The sequence below is a fragment of the Merops nubicus genome, unplaced genomic scaffold, assembly GCF_000691845.1.
Source record: "Merops nubicus isolate BGI_N331 unplaced genomic scaffold, ASM69184v1 scaffold6569, whole genome shotgun sequence".
Lineage (NCBI taxonomy): Eukaryota > Metazoa > Chordata > Aves > Coraciiformes > Meropidae > Merops > Merops nubicus.
In genome coordinates, this window is record NW_008631570.1 from 38,725 (window position 1) to 65,084 (window position 26,360).

The 26,360-nt window shown below is 41.1% G+C and overlaps 1 protein-coding gene across 1 annotated transcript in view; it reads right to left on the reverse strand.

The window, feature by feature from the left end:
* LOC103779955 (IQ and AAA domain-containing protein 1-like) overlaps positions 1-26,360 on the reverse strand; it is a gene marked incomplete at its 3' end in the record, with an annotated part of 89,193 nt that overhangs the window by 38,653 nt on the left and 24,180 nt on the right. Inside the window, exons 3-8 of the mRNA XM_008947602.1 lie at positions 20,825-20,909; positions 13,910-14,032; positions 9,458-9,524; positions 3,696-3,799; positions 3,384-3,479; positions 413-435 (exon numbers count right to left, since the gene is read on the reverse strand). Of these exons, the coding sequence (XP_008945850.1) occupies positions 413-435; positions 3,384-3,479; positions 3,696-3,799; positions 9,458-9,524; positions 13,910-14,032; positions 20,825-20,909 (498 nt within the window). The remainder of the gene's footprint in view (positions 1-412; positions 436-3,383; positions 3,480-3,695; positions 3,800-9,457; positions 9,525-13,909; positions 14,033-20,824; positions 20,910-26,360) is intronic.

The window sequence follows — 26,360 nt, forward strand, 5'->3', positions numbered from 1 at the left end:
CTGGCACAAGGATGCCACCAACTTCTTAGAAATCGAGTTCTTGGGAGAATGCTGATCTTTCAATCTTAGTGCTTCAGAACAGGCTCCTCTGGGCTGGGTGGGGACTTAGACCCTCTGATATCTCTTTGCCAGCCATCTTAGCAGTGCCATATCCCTCACAAGGAGGCACTCTCCCTTCAGACCTCTCCTCGGCCTGTTTGTTAGCCGATAGGTGCAGCTCTGTGAGGGAGGGCCTGGTGAAATCCCGGCTCCGGCCTGTAACGCGGGTGGAGCAGCGAGGGGCTCTGGGAGAGCGACTCAGGGGAACAGAGGAGGCGAGGCGTCCCACGGGCCTGCACCGTGCTGGTTAAAATGGGTTTATTGTGCCTAAAAGGTATGTCAACTAATGGTCGACTAACGGATAAAAAGGCACCTGCCTGGGGACTCCGTGCTGCCCTGGTCGTTCTGTGGTTATCCACTGGTGCTTACAGCCCCAGCTTGCTGCTCCGTGCCTGGGCAGGGGACGAGCTGCCACTGCACATAGCCAAGAAAAATTTAATTTGCAGCAGAGCTGAGCCACATTCCTTTGTTTCAGTTTTATCCTTGTCCCCTTTCCTGAGACAGTCATCATCAGATCAGGAGCAGTTGGAGCCCAGCACTGCATGTCTTTTAGCAAGGACACTTCTGGTTTATACTCTGTCAGTGCTGGACCATAAGGACAAATAACCAGGCGGGGAGGGCACAGAGGTGGTGCCAGTCTGTGGGGTGAGATGCTTCCCACGTGGATAAGGCACACGATCAGTGCCTCAAATGACAGCAGTTTGTATTGTTGCCTATCAGGTGCAATCTAATTTAGGATTTCCAGACTTGCCTACTGGTCTGAAGACCTGTTTGCAATGAGAACAACAATTTGCCTTGCCACCCAAGATCATTCTTCCACAAAAGTGGCATAATGGGCTTTTTATCTTCAGGGATAGTGAGTCTTGGTAGGATTTAAGTGTCACCTTTTAGCATTGTTGTATTTTGAAGGTTTGGGAGTCAGGAATAAAGTTCAGCCTAGAGTGTATGGAAAATAGCATGGAAATAGAGGAGTGGCTGATGGCTATGCCTGGAGCTGTTAAGTTTTATCTAAGACCTGAGCCATCTGAAACACCGACTGGAAGGGAGCAATTAGCTTCCTTATACTTTCCCTTGTGAGTCCAATTCTAAAATGTCTTCAGTGAATTCCTCACAAAAGGAACTTTCAAATAGGATTTCCATCTCAAATTTCCTGTGGGTCAGACAGATATTTTTAATACAGACTTGACAGAACTTTTTAGTGTGGTAAACTACTTATCCTAAGGTGTGTTTGAAAAGGCAAAGGATGTCTACCCAAGGGTGACTATTCCCTAGTAACAACAAAAAAAAAAAGCCCTAGATATACTGTGGTGTCTTCCTGCAAAGACAGTAGAAAAAATTTCCTCTTATAACAGAGAGCATGACCACATGTGGCATCGAGAATTTTGGGTAACTGCCTCTAGACAGGAAATGCCACCTGTAAGAGTTAACTTAAAGAAATTACCCTTGCTGTCCATTTCCCACTGATGGTGCCAAAAAAGTTTTGGTTTCTTGGAAGAGTGTTGAATCCTCCTAAGAATGCTTTGCTTTGCAGAATATCCCTTTTTGGGGGCAAAAAAAGTTTTACATTGTGCTCTAGAGGTGTTCACAGCTACAGTGAGAATCCAAACCCACTGTTACTTCACACTGCAGATGAATGGGATGTGGTAACACATGCCTTGAAAAACTAGAGGATTTTTGCTGAATAACAAATTAATAAGCTGCTTCCAGAACTTTCCAGCTTATATTATTCTAGTTTTATAGATCTTAGTAAAGCAGATCGGACTTCTGTGTGCAAAGGTATGTGTGCACTGTGTCAGTTTATGGACAGAGATATTTATGCAAATATTAATTAGAATAAACCTTTGCCAATGCCAACTGGACATTTTAAATAGTTTTGCACAAGGAAGATGTGTTTTGACTAAAACTGGATACCTCCTGTCATTCCCCATCCCTGAAATAGAACTTTTTTTTTCCTTCCAGATAAAATCTTTAGGGAATTTGTATTATTTAATTAGAACTTCTTTCCTCTTTTTCCCCCCCATTCTCTCAGGCCACTGGCATAACTTGGGAAAACAAAAGTTAAATAACCTCTCTCTGCTCAAAACTATGCCAACACCATATTGAAGAGAAAAAAAAAGAAAAAACCCACTCTCTAACATAAAGATTTATTATTTCTTTGTGACATTTTGAAGCAATTTTGACCAGCTGATCTAAATGCACCTGCCCAGGACAACTTTGAGAAGATTGCTGCAATGCTTTGTCTGTATGTGTTAAACCCCACTATTTCTGAAAGTGGTTTAGCAATCCAATTGGTGTCAGTTGTCAGTTGCTCCAGTCTTGTACCATTAAATTGCCCCTGCATGCTGGTCAGGTGAAAGAGCATTTTTAAAGATAATTCGAGTATAAGTACAGCAAGAGCAAGTATTTTCATGCTAAAAGGATTACAGAAATGAAATACAACGTGAGATTAGTGTTGGCTGTTTGCTGAGGATTTTGAGCATATCTGCTGATTGAATGGTAGGGTTTGTAGGCTTTGAGATATTTTGCACTGACATGATCTGTAGTTTAAATGCTTGGGTAAGGAAATCAGGGAGCTGTGAAATTCTGCATATGGTTATGCTGTGAAACTAGATGTGAATCTGGTGTGTGCTGTGTTTCAGTGGGGAACACACATTAAAAATAATGCATGTCTTTAACCTATTTTATATGCTAAACAAATTTAGCCTAAATTGCAAGTTCCAAAACCCTTCAATAGCAAGTAGCAATATAACTTGTACCTGGCTGTGAGCTATGTGTCATTGTACTCAAAGTTATACCAAAACATTCAGAGTGAATTTTTAGTGTGTAGAGTTTCGAACCATATTAGCCAGTCCTCATTTAGGAGGAAAACAGACAGCAGCTGGAAAACGTGCTGGCACTCAGATCCATGCCTTCCTTGGAAGATTGTGTTAATCCAAACCTGTCACCTTAAAGAGAGGGACTGCTTGGATTTTCCTGTTTGACTGGATCAGAGAACTTCAAGAGGGTGTGGATCCTTCTTGAAAATTTGTTCTATCTTGTAATGATTTCTCTGGTATAATTCAGCTTGCCCTAAGCATTAGTTATAAAGGTTAAGAAATAATAACTAAAGGAAAAAGCCCTGAAAAAGCCCACAGGTGAATAGATTTTTTTTAAAACACTTCTGACTTGTGTTTAGGGTAGGTGCTGTGTTATTGGTGTCTGCGAGCCTAGGGTCTACACTGAATACCACTGTCTGCGTAGAGAATTGGGATTTACCCAGAATTCTCCAAACTTGCTGCTCTTACCTTTGTACTTTTCCTTCCTTTTTTCTTTTGCCCACTCTTCTTTCCATCCACAGCTAGTGTGAGGTTCTTCACTTTCTGTTGCATTAATTCATCAACCTGTCCAGACAAACACAGCTGAATCTTTCTAAGGCTTCTGTTCTGCCACCACACCTCAGACAAATGTTTGGCTAAACAAGTGAAAAAGCAAAGGAACAGCTAGCAGGGACTCTGGGAGGAGGCAAGGTCTATGCCAGGACCAGTTCTTACAGCTGTAGAGAAATATATACACAGGCAATGCACATTATTAGTGTCATCTTACTATTGCAAGCACACCTGCACTCTGATCTCTTCCTCTACTTCTTCCCGTTTCTCTTTGTTCAGCTCTGGGTCATGATCCTGGTGAAAATCCCATCCCTTATCTCTGTTCTGCCAAAAGTCTGTTGTCCAAAACAAAGAAAAAAGGGGGAAAACATTACAGAAGCCATTGGTTTCTCCAACTGCTTCCAGAGGCAAAAAATAGGTAGTGGTAGGCAGCTTTTATTAAATTATTAGCTGTATGAAACTAGCAGGCTCTAGGGAGCCTCACCAAGTTCAGAGCCCTGTCGTGTTAGGATCTACAGACCTTGAGGTTGACTTTTTTTTTGCCTTGGGCAGTAAATTGGTATCAGATTTCAGAAGGATAATGGGATATGGAGGCTTGTCATTTTCTGATTGTAAAGCTGAATGCCTGGAGTCTTGTTCAAGAGCAGGTAGTACTTTGTCAGCCAAACCATACCCTGCCCGATGCTGGTGTTCTTTTCTTTCTGTTTAGTAACACAGTGCTTAAATCTTTACTGTGAAGAAGTCACAAAGATGCCTTCTGCCCTCAGGAGTCTCTTGGCTGGTACACTGCAGACTTGAGGACCAAAGAAGGTGTTTAAATTAAATCAGGAAGTTTCTTTGTTTTTTCCTGCTCCTGGTATTTAATCCCAAGGTAAAGGTGCTGCAATTTTGTGTGTTAGCCTTTGAAATAATTCATAAGGCTGAAACATTGTTTTTTGGAGATGAGACAAGGCCCACCTGATACGGCACCTCTATTTTTTTTAGTGTTGTGCAGAGGATAAGTAATAAGGAGAACTAACCTCGGGAATAAAGCAAGCTTGTGCAAACTGATGACCAAACACCACCCACACACAGAGTCTATGATAATGATAAAGCAGCTTATGATCTTGAGGTACAGCTCTTTATTTTTGCTGAGGCAAACTGCAATTTGTTTTTCAGGAAAAAAAACCTAAATGAGGTCTGGTAAGCTCAGTGCATACATAAATTCTCTGTTATTAGCAAAAGGTACTTTTTTAATGGAAACTCTTCTCTCTACATTTTTTTGAGCTAAGTGGAAGGAAGACAATTCATATCTTGCATTTTCTTGTATTTCAACCCCTGATAGTATCACAAACAGCAGCTGATCTCTATCAGCAAGTGCTAGTTCAGTTTCCAGATGATTTCAAATGACAGCTTTCCTCTTCAAGACAAAATCCTCTACAAATCTGTTTTGTACAGGGAACTCTTCCCTGTACCCACTCCCATTTCCAAGGCACTGCAAATTCAGGAAGGTTTTCATAATACCCACAGGAGATCATTCAAGTTTCAGTCCAGTTAATATGACACCAGCTGCTGTTTCCACCCTCTACACATTTTCAGAGCTCAATTATGTGCAAAGTATTTGTGGATTTGCACTTAGGGAATAGTTTTTGCAGGCGAGTAGTCTTAATTTCATAACTAAAAATGGTAGAGATGGAGGACAGTGGATTTTTTTTTTTTGTAATGAGGAAAGAAACTCAAAGGTATAGAAATTGATTTGTTTAAATTACTTGTGGGTCATCAGATGGTATGACAGATGTCATGTAATATTTCAGGAGGGAAAGTTGAATTGCCCTAGCTAAAAGGTACCTTCTCCAGGGTTTGCCAGCCTGGAATTTCACCCCTGGGGAAAGTGGGTATGAAAAGTGGGTGTTACATGGAACTTTTGTGAATTTTTAAACACTTTCCTGACTGGGTCAACAGGTTGCAAACACTGTTTTCACAGGAGTACTAGGTTTTAGATATTTATTTTGTCAGAGAGGGATCCATAGATTTTTATTGTGTGTCTTTTTTTTTTTCCCCTTATAATTTTTTTTTCCCTCATAATTGTTTGTTGTCCTTTTGTAAATTGATTAGTAGTTAATAGCCACTGCGGGCAAGCCAGTGACAGTCTCCTCAGATTAGGCAGCTGCCTCTGACACTACCTGGCAATAACTTTTTTGAGTGCTGTGTTAGCCACTAGGTTAGAGGTCCCTAATTTTAGAAAAGAGATCAAAAACTCATAGGTGTTAGATGCTATGTTGTTCTTTTATAGATCAACAAAATGTTTCAAAGATATTTTTAAAGGAGGGTCAGGAAGCTAAGGATGTTATGTTTCCACTGGCTGATCAGAAGAGCCTGGTATTTTGTTACAGATGGGGTCATTCAGTGACAGGAGCTATTTTTGGATGTGTGTGTATGCAGTGCAATTTTTATCACCTCTTCTAATATAGTGCGTGCTTATCTTTGGATTATTTTATATGTATGCCTCTCTAGCTCAGGACTCAAGACAGGCCAGACCACCAAGGTGACTAACATAACCATCTCATTAGTTTTCACTCTGCAGACTGTAATTCAGTAATGTCAACATCCGTGAATTTCAGAGGAAAGCTTGTGGCTAATAATTGAAATATTTCACTTATTTCAATTTCTCTGAAACACCCAACCCAGCTCTTCTTGAAATGACTACTTTCAACCTCCTTTCAAGAACTTGAATCTACTAAGGCCTGGTTAAAAAAATCACCACACTGTACAGTTTGGGCCTTGGAGTATTTGGGCTGAACTCAAATATCCTCTGCAACACCAAGCAAGTCATAAATATTAACTGTATGAGGGGGGGAATAGCACATTGCTGCCTCACAGCACAAGGTGCTGCAAAAACAAAGGCAGAGGTAATGAATCAAATTGCTTCAGTTTGTCCCACATAAACTCTTGCTATATTCCAGTGTAAAAGTAGATGTTGCACAGAAATGGGCTCTTTCCAACAATAGTATATAAAGTAAGTGTTGTAGAGATTAGCAAATGTAGTTTAGCAACTAGCAAGGCTGCCCAATACAGCTCTAAAAGAGTAAGTCGTCTTAAATTCCAGTGAGGTTTAGGTGGTAGTTCTAGCTTGGTAGAGGAGTGGGGAAAAAAAATATAAAATGAGATGGGAATGTCTGTAACTTAAATGTTTAAATATTAAAAAATATGTGGATGAGTTTTCACAAAGTTCTAAGTAGCATTTTAAGTAATACTTTAATTATTTTTAGTAACAAGCCAATCAGTTTCAGGGAGTGGGAAGACTTTCTTAACTGTATGTGTTGAGAGGTGTGTGTGAGAATAAACAAAAACGTTTGTTTGGTCAGCTGTCAGGTAAACTTTAGCCACACTCCTAAGGGTCCTTCAATGATTCCATTGTAGGCACCTCTAAACCTTTCTTAATCAAGTTCCTTTACTTCAATGATGTTTTCAACATTTATGCACTAATAAATTTGAACTTGTGTGAAAGTTGTGATAGTGACAGAGGTATTTCTACATTAGAGCAGAAAAAAGTTCCCAGTGTAGAAAGACCAACTTCAAACCACTTTTTTTTTCTTTTTCTCCTGAACAATTCAGCCACTGAAATAAAAGCAGGATAAAATTAAAAATACAAGAAACTGCTTCCATTGTTCTGGTAAAGCTGTTCTTGATTTGATTTTGGAGGCCTTGAAAAAAGGAACTTTATCCATGACCAGATTAAAAGGAAATTTGTTCTGACCAACTACCAAGTAGTACTGTGATAGCGTGTCCTGCAGTAAAAAGCACGAAGTGCTTGTGGGAACCGCTGCATGGAGGAATTAACAGCTGTTCACTAAAAATAAATATGGGGTCAAATAGACTTGGTTCACTGGGGGGTAAAAATCCAACACCTGAAGTTTAACTGAACAGCTACAGACTCTTACTGTGCATAAGACAGAACTGCAGCTATTCTTTGAAGCTTGCAAGAGAGCTCTTTCCACTCTGAGGATTTCTGGTTGTGCTCTGTGCGGAAAATTCCTTCTTATGTGCCTTTGGAGCTAGGGGAGTAGCTCTCAGCTCTGGCAGGATGGGCTGGAGATGAGCATTGGTGTTTAACTCTGAATGGCAGACTGGAGTCTTTATCTTCCACAAAAGGATGCTGCCTGTGCCTGACCTGCCTGAGCACATTATTGCAGGCTACCTGCAAGTGCTGCCAGTACATAATGGGGAGATGGTGGTGCTCACCCTGACTGGCTGTAGGCATCCACTTCACATGCCTGAATAAGAACACAGGCTCCAGAGACATTTAATAGGCTGCCGAGTTGTCCTTGGGAGGCTTTGTGTGATGGGGGGAAACCAATGCCCCCAATTCAGCTCTCATCTTCATGCAAAAGGTTAGCATGAGTAACCCCAACACATTATACACTAGTGGGGATGAAAGCAAGCGTCTGGTGAGGAATGGCAGCACTGGTGTTGCAATACAGTTTGGCTGACAACACTGTCCCCCAACGTCTCATAAACCCCCTCACTTGTTATTACTGCAGGTAGGACTAGAGACTTGCAAATTTTGCAGCTATTAAACTGGCCTGTTGACCTTTGTGGCATTTGTTTTGCTGACGCTGGCATCCATGGCACAGTAGACCTGGCCTCCAGACAAACAAGTTTTCTGCAACCTGGAGGAGAGTTACTTGCGCAAACACAAGGAGTTTGTGAGTTTTTAGTTCAGCATTGTACTGAAGCCTGTTAGACAGCAAAGCCTCAGCAGGGGATCTGGGCAGTACTGTGGGAGCACTGGAAAGCACAGCTACTACATCTGCTTGCTAGCAGAGTGCTTGGGTGTGCTTATTGCCAAGCCGACGTAGGAATGTGAAACCCTCCTGCTCTCTTGTTGGCATTTCACGGCAGGCAGGGCCTCTACACTGGTCCGTTATTGCTCGTGGGGCTGGCTGGCTGGCAAACACTGGTCTTGCTATTGCTGGTCTCCAGTTGCAAGGTACTGTTTGTCCTGAGTACCTAGAAAAGCACGAGTCATGTTCTTGGCCAGTAAAGGAAAGAAGCACAGATGAATCTGATCCTTCTCTAAAACTCCTGCTGACTTCAGTGGGGCTCCTGATGTAGCATTGGAGAGTAGAGTCTGGGTGAATTCCTCTTTAGCCATAAAACTGCTTTGTGATTTGTAACGTGTAAGAAAAACCTAATTCTTAGAAGTCAAAGGTCAGGTAAAACTGTGCTGGTGTGTATTTAGAAAGTAAGTTATACACTTCTTTCTCTTCAGCCAGCCCAAACTGGGCAGAGAACTTGATGCCAATAATTTGTCAGCAGGATGGAATAATGAAGATTTTTTAGGTTTTCCACATAAAACCAAATTTGAAATTTGAAAACCCCTACTTTTGGAAGTTTTCTCAGAGTGAAACAGCCAGTCTTATAGCTATGAGTATGAGTTTTTTAGGCTGCTCACATTTTGAATGAAGCAAGTATATTTGTAGTCCAGCAGCATTTTTGTGCCTTTGCTTGACAAGATCATCCTTTCATTAAAATATATAATAAAAAATAATCTGACAAGCTGTAGACTTTGTAGGTGAACAAAACCACAGCCACTTCCCATGAGTGAGAGGAAGACAGGACAAAGAGTTACAGGAGTGTGAAAACATCGATGCTGAAGCTTGATCTACAGAATAGTGCTTTTGGACTATCTCCTATTGGGTTGTCATTTTGTTGCCCTCAGAAAATCCAAGAAAGCCCCTGCGTGAACATCAAAGCACTTTGGTTCTAGCTTGGCCACTTTATTTCATATAGAATTGTATCTTCCTTTATGATTATCTTGATGGTTTTGAGAGGTTCCTAAGACGAGTTGAGGTACTGACTCCCTTCCTAAGTACCATTTTTATCTAATGTCCTCATTTTTATAATGTTGCGTAGTTTGGGCGGTTGCACTTTCTGACCTTACAGAAATGACATTCAGATTATACTGAATTAGAAGAACATTCCAGCTGTAATTGTTATCTTTTTCTACTGACCTTTGTATTGACGGCTTCCTTCCTCCATTATTGAAAGGAAATTACTAGGAGACATTTTCCATCCTTCCTCTTGGCCTGGGGAGGGCTGTAGGGTGAAAAGAAAAATCAGAATATTAAGGTGTAGTAACTTGGCAAGTAGGACAAGATGTCATAATATTAATTGGATTTTTAAAGATATGTTTTCATTTGCAGAATAAGATGCTGTTGGTTCATCAACAAAAATCTCCCAATGAAGCTATAAGGAAGGAAGGGGTGGTGGTGTGTTGTGTCACTTCATCAGTTGATCTGCTGAGGGCACAAGAATTAATCAAGGCTCGTTTGAACATGAAACATAGGTAGGAGGCTTACGACACATAAATGAAATTACTCTGCTGTTTTTTTCTGCTAATGCTGTTGTTATTTGCCCCCCCGCACCCCCCCATCTCTGAAAAGAAATTCCCAGTTTGTGGGTAATTCAGAACTGTTGGAACCTCATTTTAATCTGTAATCAGAAAGCAAAATAGTGATTTTGGTGTATCTTGCAAAACACAGTATTTTTGTTTCAACTTGATCAAAACATTTTGATATTTTTCCTCTGTAAAGTAAACAACATTAACATGTTCTTAAAATTGTTTGATGTCACTGATCCAGTATTTCTGATGGAAAAACAAGTCAGCAAATGATGAAAACTTCTTCCTATTGTACCAATCATAAGTCCTCAAAATGTTGTATGGTAATCGTGGGAAATGAGATGGCAGTTGGGGGAGGGGGTGAATGTGGATTTATGCAAGGCAACACGGGTTGTATCAGACCATGCTAACCCACGTGTAGCCTGTAACCCATCGGTTATCAGCAAGACACGAAGTATAGCTCTTGGAGTAAGCAAAATTAAACAAACCCCCTAAGTTTGCCTCTGGAATTAGGTGCCATTGTATACCTGCTATCAGCAGATACATTTGCAGCCAGGTCATGTGAATTATTAAGTATCTGTTTTTAATTAAAACATTATTACAGTAATTAAAGTTTGGGCCCAGAAGGACAGGCAAAACTTAAATACATTCATCACTTCTGCTCTATGCTCTATAGATGTATTTGAAAGAGATTTAGGAGCTTTTTGACTACACATCGAGAACCATTTGGGTAAAGTATCAGCAAGCATTTGAGGGTTTGACATCCAGAGCTGAAATTCCCAGTTGCTCTAATGTGTTCTCAGCATTTGCAGGGATGGCATTTTGAGATTGATCCGTGGGTCTTTTGCAGTAAGTGGAATCTGTTCCTTTAACATGTTTTCCATGATATTTTAAAGAAGATGATTAAAACATGATGTTCTAAGAGGAAATACTGAAAATTGCTAACTATTAAAAATAACATTCCTTTCCAAAACAGCCTAAAACTGGATTATTAATTTTTAGCCTTTTAATAGCACAGGACAGACACATTAATGTTTCTTTTATTGTTACAAATAAGCCAATATATATTTTTAATTACTAGCTATAATGATTCTACATAGTGATGTAAATAATATTGTTGTCAGTGGTTTTGATGAAAATCCATGAAACTGTGTGTCTACAGGCCAGTGGCACAATGCTGCTCTGGATTCACTCTTGCCTCTATTAACAGCATTAAAAGTCCGCGTAATACAAAGAAGCACCTTAAAAGCTTTTCTAGCCAGTTCCTTGTTTCAGGGGTCTTAAATATTGAAGCCCAAGAGAGATTATGAAGACTCCTTCCCTGGAGATATTCAAAAGCAATCTGACATAGTCCTGGGCAGTTGGCTCTAGGTGGCACTACCTGAGCAGGGGGTTGGACCAGATGACCTTCGGAGGTCCTTTCTAACCTCAAGCATTTTGCAGTTCTGCAGTCCTGTGCTATTTTGCTATTGGGTTTCACCAAGAACAAGATGTGTTTTGCTGTAAAATATTTCTGGGTGAAATCTAGAGATGCACAGCCTTGCTCACGTTCGGTGAGACAGGCTGGGTCTTACTGGGTGAAGCAGCTCAGACTGGGCTAAAGTGTTTTCTGCTATTGAAAAGAAGGATCCTGTGGTGCTGAAGGTGTGGGGTTTTTTCCCCTTCTGTGCCCAATGAGAAATCAAATCGGCATCTTACAGAGAAAAGAAAATGAAGTTACTTTGATATTAAATATGCTTTTTTAAAGATTGCTATCAGGCTTTTCAGAAATATTTAAATTTCCTTCTGGGATCAAACTCTTGTTTGCTTTAAGAACAAAAGTTAGGAGCAGGGCTTTTTTCTGCCTGCATCACTATGACTTATAGCCCATACTTATTTTAATAAGAGTCCTGCTGTTAAAACTTTTCCAAATACTTCTCAGCTGGTCTTAGATACTATTTTCTTTCCCTGTCAGTACTATAACCTTGGAGAGAATGTTTCCTTTGTTCTTTCTCAATGAACCATAGAGAACCTGATATAATGGCTCAGAATTTTACTTGACAGGACTTGTGATGGCTGAAGAGATGAGAGCGACATGAAGTTATAAAGCCCTAGACCCCCGTGCTGTTACTTTATCCCATTTCAAAACAACCTTGTAGAGACTCTGAGGGGACTGAGATTCATTTTTGGTATTGTTGTTTCTTATCTAGTGAAATGCTCAAACCCAACAAGGAATTAAGTTTATTCCTGCGAAAGTCAGGTTTTTAAGCAGATGAGTGAGTTGCCACCCAGTTTCAGAAGCCTGGGTTTGGTTTAGCGTTTTTAGTGTGCTTGAACATTAACATCTCTTTTTGACTTAGACTGAAGTGTCTGGAACAGCTTTTTTCACTGCCTGTGTGAGACCAGAAGCATCACAGGACTTTGTTCTGGGACAGCTGAGTTTGGAAGGTGCCAAGGACAAGGGCATTAGAGGGCATCCTCATGACTCCTCCCGACAGGGACTGGTCTTTCTGAGATGCTACAAGGTTCTATGAGTGTGGATGACAATGCTCTTTAAAGTCTCTAATTTTAAAAGCTTTTTAAAGCAATTGCCTTCATACATGTACTGTTATCTGATCTTTCCCACTGAGTTCTTCAGTGCATGTGCTGATTTTAAGGGGTCAGGGCATGCAGTGGTCCTACAGACCACGAATACAAGTTACCAGAAGTCTTATGGACATCAAACAATTTGGTATCAGTAGTATATGGCTGAGGTCTACAGGCATTACCCTCCTTTCTCCTCTGTTGCTCCCTCAGGTTGTATCTGCTCTGCCACTGAAGCAGTACCAGTAGTCACCTTCCACTGCTTGCAGCGTGGTGCCTTCACTAACGCTGTGATAGTGTGCCCTGTGGTAGCATCACCCTGATGGCAAACAGATGTCTGAAGACATGTGACTAGAACTTAAATTCCTGTTTGCACAGGAGCAGAAACTATCTTTCCTAGCAGATATCTACCCCCCCAATTAGACCGATGCTTCTGAAGTTCATGCAGTTAAGATTCCTGGCTAGATGTTATGAGAGCTTTGGCCAGACTAATGGATGGTGTCCAAGAAAAGCATCAAATTTTTATTATATGGCTATTCTAGGGATAGGACTTAAAATTAATTTGTGTAAAACTTGCAATGAAGAGTAATCTTTACCACAGAAACCTCACCCTTCTTCTCCACATACTTGGTAAGAGATTAATGGCCCTTGTTTAAAAAAATATTGTTTCAACTTTGTTTATATGATAAAGTAAATGAGAAACAAAACTTGCGGCTTAGCAGAAGCCTACAATTTCTGGTGCATAGCTTGCTTTAGAAGATGCCCTTTGGTCTGTTTCACAGGTGTTTTCCTCACTGAAGTTGCTCCTGAAATAATTTTGAAGCCTATCAGCTCTTAGCATAGCAAAGATCTCAGGGAGTGTATCATATTAAGTGATGTCCACTGTGACTTGAAGCAAGACTTCAGACCCTGAGAATGTGGACTGAAAGTACATGACTGCTATTTCCAGGCTTACAAAGGACACAGCTAGGCAATGCAGAATTGTACTTATAAATTAGTTTAGAATCCACATAAGCTCTGAGGTGGGCATCTGAGTGAGGCTGAAGTTCTGATTTCCTAGTTCTTGTGTCAAGGGGTGGCGGTGACTGAGTTCTCTGTACCCCACATTAAAACTGGAAATGCTTAGTTATCTGCACACACACAAAAAGCAACAGTGCTTTGAGAAGTGCATGCGCATTGTCTTGGCAACAATGTCAACACCACAAAGCGTAGTTTTTCCCTTTTTGCAGCTACATCAGTTCTTCCTGGTGACCTGAGTCATGGCTACGCAAGTGGTTAGTCCTAAAATGAGAGGTAAAATTCCGTTCCTCAGAACCGTCAAGGCGATGGAGAGGCTGAGAGGGACCGTCCTCAGGCAGTCCCTGGGTCTTCTGAACCCAAGCCCAAATTCGTGGTGACCACTCTAATGTAAACTAATAGCCTCTGCCCACGTGTGGCTGCATAGGCTGGGCTTCGGCTGTTTCCACAAGCTGCCAAATGGTTTTACTCCAGGAAGCCTTACTTTTTTCTCAGTTTTCTGTGGTGTCTTTCCTTTCATTTTTTCCTTCCCTCTGTCGTCTTTTTTCCCCTTTTGAGCTTTTTTCTCCAAAGCTGCCTTCTCTTTCTCAGCCAGTTCCTTAACGATCTGAAAAAGATTGAAAGGTATGTGAAGAGCTGGTCAAATATTTCCACCACATGCAAGGTGTGTTAGACCTGTGTGGTAAGAGTTATGAACCGCTGTGTTTTCTTCCAGTACCACTACTGACTATCCCAGTATGCCATTGGAAAAGAGACGTTTTCTGTCCCAAACCATGAAGGCTTTTATGGAGCAAGACCAATTCCTGAAACCACCCAGAAGCACAATATTCTAATGACATACAACTTAAAGTTCCCCCTGGACTTGGTCTCAGATTGTGATTCTGTCCTAGTGTTTCCAAGGCAGATTGATTTTATAGAGATGGGTTTTTGAGAGCTTGCCCTGAAGCATGTCTCAGTTCAATATGTGGCTAAAGAGTGAAATTGTTCAATAGAGATATTGGGACAAGCTCTGACAGATACACACAGCTCAGCATCTTTATCCCTGCGAGCTGATAACTGGGTACAGCTACCTCAATTTCCATAACTTTAGTTCCTGGCCATTTATACTTCATTGTCTGAAAAAAGGAGAGGATGAAATTTGCTCTTTCTACCATCCTCTTGTCTTTCATTGTGTTCTCTTGTCCCCCAGAAGAATTCTAAGATAATTTACTGGTGAGTGTAAACCAGAAAATGTGTGGCAGCTGAAATTTATTAATGGGCCATTAATATTGGCAGTACCATAAAGGAGGAGAAAATAAAACATTGCCAGTTGTAAGACATGTTTCCTGTAACAGCAAAAATATTTGTTTTCTAAAGAATGCCTTTTAATGTATTGAAGATTGGACAGTGAAAGGGGACAATGACAAGGGCTATGGTTTGCAGCCAGTGAAATTTCATTAGTGGATTTCCCCAAGCATTTCAGTATCTTACTTTTAATTAAATATGGTAATCTAAACCCTGAGCACTGTTCAGTCGTATCTTGCGGTGATAAGCAGTGAAGCATTTCATTTCCTGGGACAGATTAGATTGCCTAGAGTTCAAAACAGGTTTTTAGTGTCACAGCAGGCCTGTTGTATCCAAAACCAACATTGTTACTCAAACTGTATCCTCTACTGTAACATTAGTACCTGGCCAGGGGTCCATGCATGTTGTGTGCATCCAAACAACACCTGTATAGTCACTCTCCTGGATGCCTCAGCAACATATACGTAGGCTGAGATGCCAAGATGGTTTGGTGAGATGCTCCAAAGCAGTGCAGCTGGCAATGCTGTCAGCATGTGGAGCCTGACTTTTCTGAAGTGGCTTTCTGCCTTCCAAAGGAGCATGACAGAGTAAATAGGATTTTTCCTTTTCCCTGCCAGCTACACCTTCTCCTCTATACTCCTTTGGTGCAGCTTCTCCAGCTCTGCTTTCAGCTCTGCCCCAAGCAGCTCTAATTACAGACAACAGGGAGCTGTGGTGAAGCTGGCTGTGTACCTAACCTTGAATGGCTTGTACTTTTCTCTATAGGACAATTTCTACTCCAGCTACCAGAAGATGCCTGAAGACTCTGACAGAAGAGGAGGAAAGAAAAGGAAGAGCAAGCAAAGGTTAGTTTGATACACTAACCAATTCACCCACATTATAATACAACTTTTCCCCCTCCCCAGGAAATCTTAATTGTGGAAATAAAAGCAGATATCTTCCTAAGTTATTTGACTGCCCTTTTCTTTTCTAGATTGCCTCTTTTTGAAATGATGCTGAAAGTACCTAGGAAACTCTTAATATTGAGGAAAGGATGTGCATCAATATGAGCAGATGCATTTTAGCCTGGTCTTGATGTGCAGAACTCCTGTTGTGCTGGTGATGACTGTTCTCTGGTAACATCTTCTGAGACTGAAAAGACGTTTTCATCTAAATCGGTATCCCACAAAGGCTGAATAGACTTTTCTACTTGTATGTCAGTTCAAGTATGCTTCCAAACTCATGCAGTGCAAATCTCTTCTTTGGAAAAGAGAGGGACAGTAAAACAGGCTGCAGCCTACAAATGGAAATGCCTGATGGTTTCTATGGGCCAAGTATGTGAAAATCCCCAGCTGCCACTTGCGTTCTGCTGTCCTCAGTCGTAGAAAGCTTGGTGTTGGCTCAGGCAAGCTGATACTTGAGGTAATGTTCTTCCTCAAGAATAAACCTTTCCCTCACCCCTTGAAAGAAGACCTTACTTGAACTTCTTGTCGTTATTAGTGGGGTGGGCATAAATGAAATGCAGGGATAGAGAGCAAGTTTGGGAATTCTAGATCTCCAGACAGTCTCAGCACCTTGTAATTCTGTCTCTAACACCATTTAGAACAGAAACACTTTATAGGCACACAGCCTAGTGTTCCTGAAAAGAAAATGTACTCTCTTTGAGTATTAACTCTAGAGAATGAAGCTATTTTGAAATCTAAGACCAAAAAAAAATGTTACTTCAAATAAGACTATTTTAGATGGGAAAAGGAGCCATCCCCAAGTCCCAGAGTAGCGTGCCAAATATGGGACTGCCCACTTGCATCACTTGTACATAACATGCAGTTCTGTAAAGGTGTTCCCCATCCTGCTTCCTGAGCTTGAGAACACTTAATCACAGCTTTTTCTATAAGGTGGTTATTCCTGTAAGGTGATTGATATATATATATGTATATTTATATATATATAATTTTTTTTTTCCTTTGGCGATGTTATTTTCATCACAGTGGGTTTGGGACTCTGCCCCATCTAGTTAGCTGAGGCTGGTGTTCTGGATTTGTTCCCTCTTACACCAAAGCCATTTGTAGATTTAATCATGTAGTGTTCTCCTGGCAGAGCATTTCTGAGCACTGCTTACTTTTGGGTGCGAACCTGCAAGCAGCGCTTACACTGTTAAAAACAACCCCAGTGATCTGCTTCTTGCAGGAATTAATTGAAAATGTTGGATTACATTTCCTAGCTTTATGGGATATTGCAAAATCTTACATTTAGCTTTAACATGCATTTCAGTCTGATACATGCTCTGGCCTTTTGCCATCTGGCAGATATTGCTCCAGCTGATGACACATGTGAAAATCCAACCTGATAATTCCTAAAAGATGAATCCAGAATAGCGTGGAACAGAGGAAATAAAGGTGAGCATAACTGTAGGCATCTACTTCTGTTACTGAAAATATGCTGGCTGTATTTGCTGTCAGGATAAAAGTGTATTTGTGAAATGCTGGACACAAAAAAAGAACAACTCCACAGAACCTCTTGAGTGCTTCTCTGATGCTTTCAAGCTGTTTGCTATACACTAATCTGGCAGAAGTAAGGTACTATATTTATGTGGGAATATTGCAGTATTTGATGTGCTGGGGAGGTTTAGGTTGGGTATTAGGAAAAATGTCTTCCCCACAAGGGTTGTCCAGGGCTGTCCCAGGCTGCCCAGAGCAGTGGTGGAGTCCCCATCCCTGGAGGGGTTTCCAAGCCATAGAAATGTGGTGCTGAGGGACCTGGGAGGTTGGACTCGATCTTAAAGGTTTCATCCAACCAAAATGATTCTATGATTGCATAATAGCATTTTACTGCCCCTACCTGAGAAATAGGCAGGCATGTCAATTAAATATTAACTACTGGAGATCTCTTGCATTGCTGTTCATGATCAAAATCAAAATAGGATTCATGGGTATCTTTAGCTGTTGGTAATACTACTCCTCAGCAGTATAATATTGCATGGGGTGTGAAGCAAGGACCAGGAGCCTACGTTTGCACAGCAGCTAACATGTACTTTTTCTCACCCATTCTCTAGATGCTGCTGGATCAGATACTGTGATAACAGTAGCGTGGAAATGACTTTGCCTTCTATTCAGCAATTGAATGTACAACCAAAATCTAGGTAACTAGCCGTTTTTTTTTCCTGATAAGTTACTTAATAATGGAAATGAGGAGGAGCTGGGAGAGGGGTAATGTGTCTGCTAAATGGTAACTCTCCTGGATTATTTTTCTGCTGATGAGACTTAAACTACAGGAAGAGATCACACTTTTGTTGGCAGCAATATAAGGGCAAAGCTAAAAATCATCACATTTGATGATTGTCTTTGGAGCAAAACACAGAAAACCATTAGGGATAGACATCTGGAACAGATGCAGGGAAACAACAGTCTTAGAATCTTAAATTTCACTTGAAGAGTATGTAAAGTGGAGAAAAGCTCCTTTTCAGTGCGGAGACCGTACGTGCTTTACTGACTAAGGCATAAAGAACTTTGCATTGGGATCTCTTTGGCTTATCGTTTTGAAAGGTATTTGTAAAATGTCACGAAGGCAGTTTGTGCAGGCAGCCAGCTGCATTGCAAAGTCAAGGAAGGTCAGAATTGTCAAAGGATAAAGAAATATAGAATGTATAATAATGCAGCAATGGTTCGTGAAGTGATTAATTTGTATTTTATTTTCCCCAAAGTGTCTTTACCCAAGTCTTATAAAATGCTCACTTTTTAAATACAGTTCAGACTTGATTTTTCATGGAGTTTAACTTGAGAGTAACCAACCCGTTCACAGAAGCTAATATATACAAGAGGCGAAATCTTGTCTCCCCTGAAGTCAAGGACAAAACCCCCATTAACTTCAATGGGGCCAGGATTTCATTTACTACATTGCCCAGTAGACCAGTGTGGAACAAACCCAGTTGCCTTAGGGATTTTTAATATGCAGCTAACTCAGTTGAAAAAAAAAATGTTTTACTTGTCTGACTTTCAGGGAAAATCATGATCGTACCAAACCTTCTTTTGGCAACTGCACTCTAGATATTTGTTATATGACATACATTCTGCTCTCCTTTGTGCTGGTTAAAAAAGAAATAAAAATGGATCCAAAAGTCTTTGAAAATCAGATAATTGCTAGTGAAAACTTCACGGGAAAATAGATGCAGGGTATTTTTTCCCGGGTATTTTTTCCCAGGTATTTTTCTTTTATGCAGGAAAAAAAACAGGCAGTAAAACAATCTCTCTAGACTTTTGTCTTCCTTATTTTTTTAAGCAAAGAGAAATCAGACGCCCAGGAAAGACAGCAAAATAGCTGAAGGTGGGAATTCAAAGCTGGGAATAGGACGGGAAGAACAGATTTCTCCAGAATGCACTGCCACATCCGGTTTTGCTCACATAACTTCTTGTAACATTTACTTTGAGTTGTGTTTATCCCTGCTGGTAGCAGGTCTATTTAGCATCACGTTCCCTAAAGCTGTCTCCAGCAACAAGCCACCCTGTCTGGGTGGCTCCCCTGCTGCTCAGTACAGCCAACAAAGCCTTCTTGACTCTGGCATGTGTTTCTGCTTTAGAAGCTGAAAACATAACTGACGGGTCTCCTTCACTCTGAGACTGACCCACAGAGCAGTTTAGATATAGGGGCCAGCAGGATTGACCTGAGTGTACTTTGAACTTGGCTAAAACCAGGAGCATGCCCTGAGCTCAAGTTTTAGTGAGGCACAGAGAGCCGTTTCTAGCAGTTTTCTTGTCTATTTCTGTAAGTGAAGTAACTAATGGTTAGAGTATTGTGCTTTATGCTGGGCTGGTCTGTATTTACAGCCCCTCAAACCACACAGAGACCACAAAGTATCCCCCCAGGCTTTTCCCTCTGATTCCAGGAAGGACTGAATCCAGAATATTATTTTACCATACCTGTGTTAGACCATCAGTTGCAGGCAGCCGATGAACACAACAGTGCATCTCAGCAGGGGAGCTTTAAGGACCACCAAGGTCAGGGTTTGACCCTTTAGTTTTCCAAGCTCGCTAGTAGCCACCACGCCTTGTTCACTCAGGGGCCAAATCCTGCTCCTGTGTGCAGGGCTTTTTCCTGTTTATAATTTTTCTCAACTGACTCATCATCCACGCTAAGATCATTGTGTTGGGTGGAAGTGGCTCCTAGTGCTGATCGCTGCCTTCACTGTCTCAACTGGTCTCTGTGTGACACCCAGATGATCAGAGGAAGAGACTATCAGCCTCTTCTATCACCCAGAGAAGGCAGAAAAAGAGGGGTTTTACCAGGAAAAACAATTGAGTTCACTACAGGAATACATAAGATAAGCTAAGCTATTTCCTTCACTTGGATGTTCAAGCTTGCTTAATGATCCTTGGCAGTAAATCAAGGCTTAGGCCTGCCTGGATAAGAAACTCTTCTCTGCTTAAACTAAAATAATTATTGCTAGGCTGTGCTGGTACTGAATGCAAGCACACTGGGACAGATTTCACTAAATGGTTTGGGTTGGAAAGGACCTTTAAGATCATTTAATGCAAGCCCCCGGCACTGAGCAGGGACAGCTTTAACTACTGCAGGTTGCTCAGAGCCCCCTCCAACCTCAGCTGGCACATTTCAAGGATGGGGCAGCAACCACCTCTCTGGGCAACCTGGGCCAGCATCTCACCACCCTCACAATGAAGAATTTCTTCCTAATAACTAATCTAAATTTCCTCTTTCAATTTCAGTCTCTGCTGTAGCTTTGGAGGCCTGTTTTTATATCAAGACTCTTTATACTGCAATACATGTTCCTACTAGTAGCTGGCACCAGTCTAACTACAAGGATTTTGCACAGGAGTTTAACTCTTTGTAGCTGACCCCTTACCCTTAGCTCCCTTAGATGTTTATCTGTGTGTAAGTTGCCTCCCTGAGCACTTTCCACCACAAACAAGTGGCTGCATAGCCTGAAAGAATACATTTTGGTACTTGACTTTTGTGGTTTAGTCTGGAAGAAAACAATGCTTTCACTTGCAGCAAAAAGCTTTGTAATTATAAGGTTCCTAGAGCACTTCAAGCCATTGTTATGAGAAATACCTATATAGAGACATGTTTTGTGCAAATTTCTTCCCCAGTCCCTTAACCTTTTTCATTAGAGGAGTGACAGTACCTCTGCTGGAGTTTTTTGAGAAAAAATAGCCTTTGAACCTCCTGCCTTTTCAGTAGGATAGTCAGGAAACTTGCCTGTGATATGCCTGTGTGAGAAAGAAAAGTGGAAAAGGAATTAAAATCCATAATTTTTCATCTGTTGGAGAAAGCCATTAGATGGTGGGGAAGCATACCCTCTCCCCTCCTACTCTAAACCAAGGAGGTTTTGATCTACAGATTCAGCTTGTGTTTCCATGTGAGGGTCTCCATCCTCACAAATGTACTTGCACAATCAGGTGGTGAGGGGGTAATAGGAGGCTTTGTGGTAAGGTCTCCTGGATGGCAAGAGTAACACAAGTTGCTTCTAGACCTTTTGGGAAGAGATTAAGAGATATAAGTAATAACTATAGTCCAAAGGCAATTTATTATTGATAAGGCTCTTCAACACCTTTAACTTTTGTAGCTTTCTGGATGGTATCAGTAACATTTTGTTTGGTTGTTTTTTTTTTTTTCTTAATACCAGGAAGGTTTTCTGACACTTCAGAAACATTCTTGTGCTGCTTTTAAACAGAACGGTAATGTTTCCTCTAAATGAAACAAAACTTCCCTTGAGAAGAAAATAGCTCAGAAAGGTCCATGTGATTCATTTTTTTTTTAGAACAACTTGTTCCTTAAGGGACTTTGCTAGTCTACTGTTAAGCAGTAGACTTACAATTTTGAGCTAGAGATCCTTGGAACAGAGCATCTGTTATGTTTTTATAGTGCCCTGTGTAGGGTTTGGATCCCCAGCTAGCCCTAATGTAATGCCAATTCTGAAAGAAACAAACATTCATCTGTGATTGCAAGCTCTGATGTGCATGTTCAACAATTACTAGTTCTGTGTGCAGACAGATGGAAAACTTTGGGCATTACATTCCCAGAAACCAATCTGCATGAACAAAGAGGTGTCATTGTTAGTGTGTTTTTAAAAAATCTAGTAAGAATGGGTCTTTGGCCTCAAAACCCTGCATCATCTAGTTTGTTTAATGTTAGATCATGTTTCATTTTTTTAAAAACAGCCAGAAAATAGCTCAATTTTATGTTAAAAGCAGTGCTGTTTTAAATGCTGCTACAAGTCTGGATTACAGTAACAAATTTCTTTAAAATCTGATATTCAGGCTGTTGTTACTTTACTAACACCAGGTAGGAAAATCAATATGCAGTGCGGGTGGAGAATCAGTTTGGAATAAACCACCCACTGAATATGGTATTTGAGCCAGCTTTCAGTATTTATTAGTGTTACATTTAGTATTTGTGCATTTTTCACTTTTAAATCATTTACAGCTCTTGGAGACAGAAATATTTACCCTTTGGGTATGTGTGAGGAATGTATCTGAGTGCTGCAGAAATTTAAATTCTGAAATTTGGAAGTGGATTCTAGTTTGTTTATAACGTGCATTTTCAGTGTGATTCTTCTGCTCATAACTGAAGATGATGACATGTCTCCCCTCATCCTTTTGTGGCAGCTATGGCAAGCACTTATGTTGAAAAATAACTTGAGGTGAGGAGAAGGCAGTGGAAGAAAAGCATCAGCCATTTACTGACCACCCAGCTGTCCAGGGACTGGGTCTTTGGTTGAGGGCAATGCAGAATGTGAGTTCCCATGGTCATCAGCTAGCCCTGAGAGCAGGCGTGTTTCAGTCTGCCAATTCTTCAGGGACATCTGGTTTTTTCCTTCTGGACTTTGTGGACTATTGTTTAGCATATCAATGGCTGCCTGATGGGCAGGGAGCAGTATTCTGAAGTCTCATTTCCCTATCTGACCTCTTGGGTTTTCCTCTTTCCTTTCTGTAGTTAAGTGACTGCAACTTCAATCTTGTAATGCCTGGAAAGTACGCACATGCGTGACCCTTGTAGGCAAATTCCTCTCTTTATGAAACCCTCTGAGTTCAGAGGTTAAACCAGGGATTCATCTGGCCTGTAAATCTGCACAGAAAATTGCAGTCATTGATCTTCCTGGTCAAGAGTCCATTTTAAATGTGATGAATCGAAATTTTCATTCTCTATTCCCTTTTTTGGCAGCATTCTACTCGGAGCCATCACAATGGGTCATTTGATGCATTTGTCGTAAGATGCTAATTTGGATTCAGTTGAAGCTAAACTATTTTGTATAAGCTTGTTCTACAGTTGTTAATGACAAAACACCAGGATAAAACGAGCAGCCAGCATGCGCTCCATGCACAGCCAAGGATATTTCTGTATCTTCGTTCCATCAGATAAGCTACATGTCATCTGTGGCTCAAGAGAATCCCACGAGGCATGTCCCATGTTGAAGACTGAACAGCTCTTGAATTAGCAGGATCTCCCAAAGATACAGAATGATTTTGAGCTTGCTTTACAGTAATAACTGTTGAAATAATTTTAAACTGTCCTCCCTTTTTGAAACTTCCTAGAAACAATGAAGTATTCACAATTACAGCCAGTTCTGAGGCAATAATGCTGAAAGAAAATGAATCTAGGTGATGTAAGAAATTGCTACACACTCGAGCCCAGCATATGGGTTTGTTTTGCTGGGGGTGTAAAGGAGAGCTTTATGGTGGAAATCCCCCTTGGTTCTACCTCTTTGGCATGAATGGAACAACCACAAGCCCCTTGGTCTGTCTCCTCTAATATGCCCAGCACTTGTTTTCAATATTATAGTACCTAGACACTTCCTCACATGCCAGTCACCATATCTATAACCCACAAATTCACACACCCTGATGCTTTCTCTACCTGTCGCTGAAATGGGAGCACTATGCAAAAAATAAACCGGTGGCTAGGAAAGGCTGAAATTCTTCTTGATGGGGAGCGGGGCATGTAAAAAGCTTAAGCTCTTGATAAGAAGTGTATTGAAGTGTGTAATATGCTTGAGAGACATGGCACATGTCAGAAACACCTGGTTCTGAGGCAAGTCAAAACTCAACAAATCTGTTACTTGTTATTTTCTCAATGTTTCAGGGTGGGGGGGGGATCCAGTTGTGCTTTTTCAGCATCTCATAAAAATGTGCAAATGCCAGAGCTGGAAGAAGCAACTCTTTATTTTAAACATGATCGTTTCAGTGGGAGTGCTGACAACGTGTTAAAGACTGCAAGCAGCAGCAGAAACAAATTCTATTGGATTTCATATGGAGGATGCAGTTCTAGTAAAACCACTTGCCTAAACAAACAAAATTTGCAAAAGGTATGGCTGCTTGGTAGGACTGGGCTTGGTGGCTGCACAGAAGCAAATAAGGCAAGATGGAAGGGAAGGTTTAGAAACATAGGTTGAAACACCTCTCCTGCATGGACAGGCTAAGAGAGTTGGGGTTGTTCAGCCTGCAGAAAAGAAGGCTCTGGGAAGACCTTCTTGAGGCTTTCCAGGACTTCAAGTGGGGCCTATAAGAAACTTGGGGAGGTACTTTTGAGAAGGACTTATAGTGATGGGATGAGGGGTGATGGCTTCAAATTGGACGAGGGGAGACTTGGATTAGAAATTAGGAAGTTCACTCTGAGGGTGGTCAGACCCTGGCACAGGTTGCCCAGGAAAGTTGTGGAGGCTCCATCAATGGAGGTGTTCAGACCAGGTTGAATGAACTCCAGGGGGGTTGAAACTGGATGATCTTTAAGATTTTTATGATCTTCCAACCCAAACCATTCTATGACTCTGTGAAACCTCCACCTTGTGAGACAAGCTTCAGCAGTAGCCTGGGTACTTCAGCACACCGAGTTACCCTTATAGCATAAGGACCCCAAAGCCTGCTGCTGTCCAGGCTGCAGGCCAGGAGCTGAGGGTGGTTCCTGGGGATGACCTTTTCCCTGTTGTGTGTTCACAGGCTGCTGAATGGAAACTTGTGTTTGGGAGATTTGCTTGCAATGCTGCAAATCAAACTGATGAGTGCCAGAGTTCACGGTAGGCAAAATACCTTTCTTTGGGTTGGAGCCACTGCTTTAACAGAACTACTAAATGTTTCTGTACTGTGGAGGTCACTGCTGAAGAAGAGGCCTTTAGAAACTGTGGTACGTGAGAAATCTGTTACTTTTCTGGAAAGCAGTGAAATCCTGTCAAGGGAGGCATCACATGGGGTTGGTAAAAAGCTTCACAGAAAAGCCATCTAATTGGAATGAAAAGGGGCCCTCAATCTGCATCCAACCAGCTCAGCCGGAAGGGTAAGGGTATGAAAAAAGATGGGGGAGTGAAAAGAGACAATCTTCCACTGCCAGCTCAAGAGGAAAAGGTTCTGAAGAGATTTTTTGGCTGGTTCTCCAGTTACACTCTGTTCTCTGGTTCACTGTTACTGTTCTCCCCTTTTCCAAACTTATTGCTCCTATAATACCTTAGATCTGTCAAGTGTAACTGGAAAAGAATGATCTTTTATGGCCTGCCATGCAAGCTCTTCTGTCTGATTGTGTAGCAGAGAATGCTGGCTATTCTGGGCTCAATTTTTGTTTCAGTCCACAATCCACATAAATGTCCAAGTTTTAGCTGGGTTCAAATGGTTCCCTAACATCTCCAAATCACCAGCAGAGTTGGTACGAGTCAGCGTGATTGGCGGCCCCTGACGAATTCTCTGCTTGTGGCACATCAATTCTGACCTACAGGATAAATTCCTTGTCTGGAAGATGACCCTATGCTGTGCTTGTCTCATCTGCTGCTTCCTCCCCTCCTCATCTCAAGAGCATCACCATTTTTTTCGGTAAGTTTTTTCTCCCTATTCCACATTGCTGAGGGATGGTTATAGTTAAGGCTAAATATGGCTATTGATTTATGAGAAGACACCATTGATTTAAACATTTGTCTGGTAATAGACTCAACAAGTTACTACCTACTCTGTTCTCTGGCATGATTTTACATGTGTTATTCTTTCTTTTTGGCCACGGCATCTCTAGCTAATTGCATAAAAGGCCTTGTCAAGAAAAATAAAAAATAGTTCTTTGGAGGAAAAAGAGCATTTAACGCTTTTCAAGGCAAGAAAGGATGTGGGCTGTGTGCAGAGGGAAAGGCATGAATGATGGCTGGATGGTCTAGGCAGAGGGACAGCAGAGTGTTTCTGTTCAGAAAAGGAGCAAAAACAACGGGCAGACTGAACCCTTTAAAGAAATAAACCCCTGGTTGTTTTGTAGTTCTTGCTTATTTCTGTAATCCCACCTCATATGTGTCCTCTAAATCTACTTAAATAGCAGGGCTGGTTTATTTTAGGTGTCTTTGCTGTAGCATTTTGTTTCCATTTATGTGTATGCTTTCTTTAGCTCTTTGAAAATCACTTCCAGAAAAAATAACCTGTGCAAATACAGAATTACTCATAAAGCAAGATTAATTTCCACAGGCTTCTTATCATTTTTCATGAGTTTGGACACAGGCACGTTACAACTCTCACTTTATCTACGGTACTGATCCTCCATGCATTTGCTTGTATGTGTGATTGTTATGCATGGAAGTAATTCAGTGGAGTGACTTGCAGGGAGAAGTGTTTGGAGGATTGGAAACTTTATTGTTCTGGATAAATATGCAGCTTTAAAAACTTAAGATCAAGTGTTATGAGGCCAACAAGGTACAAGAA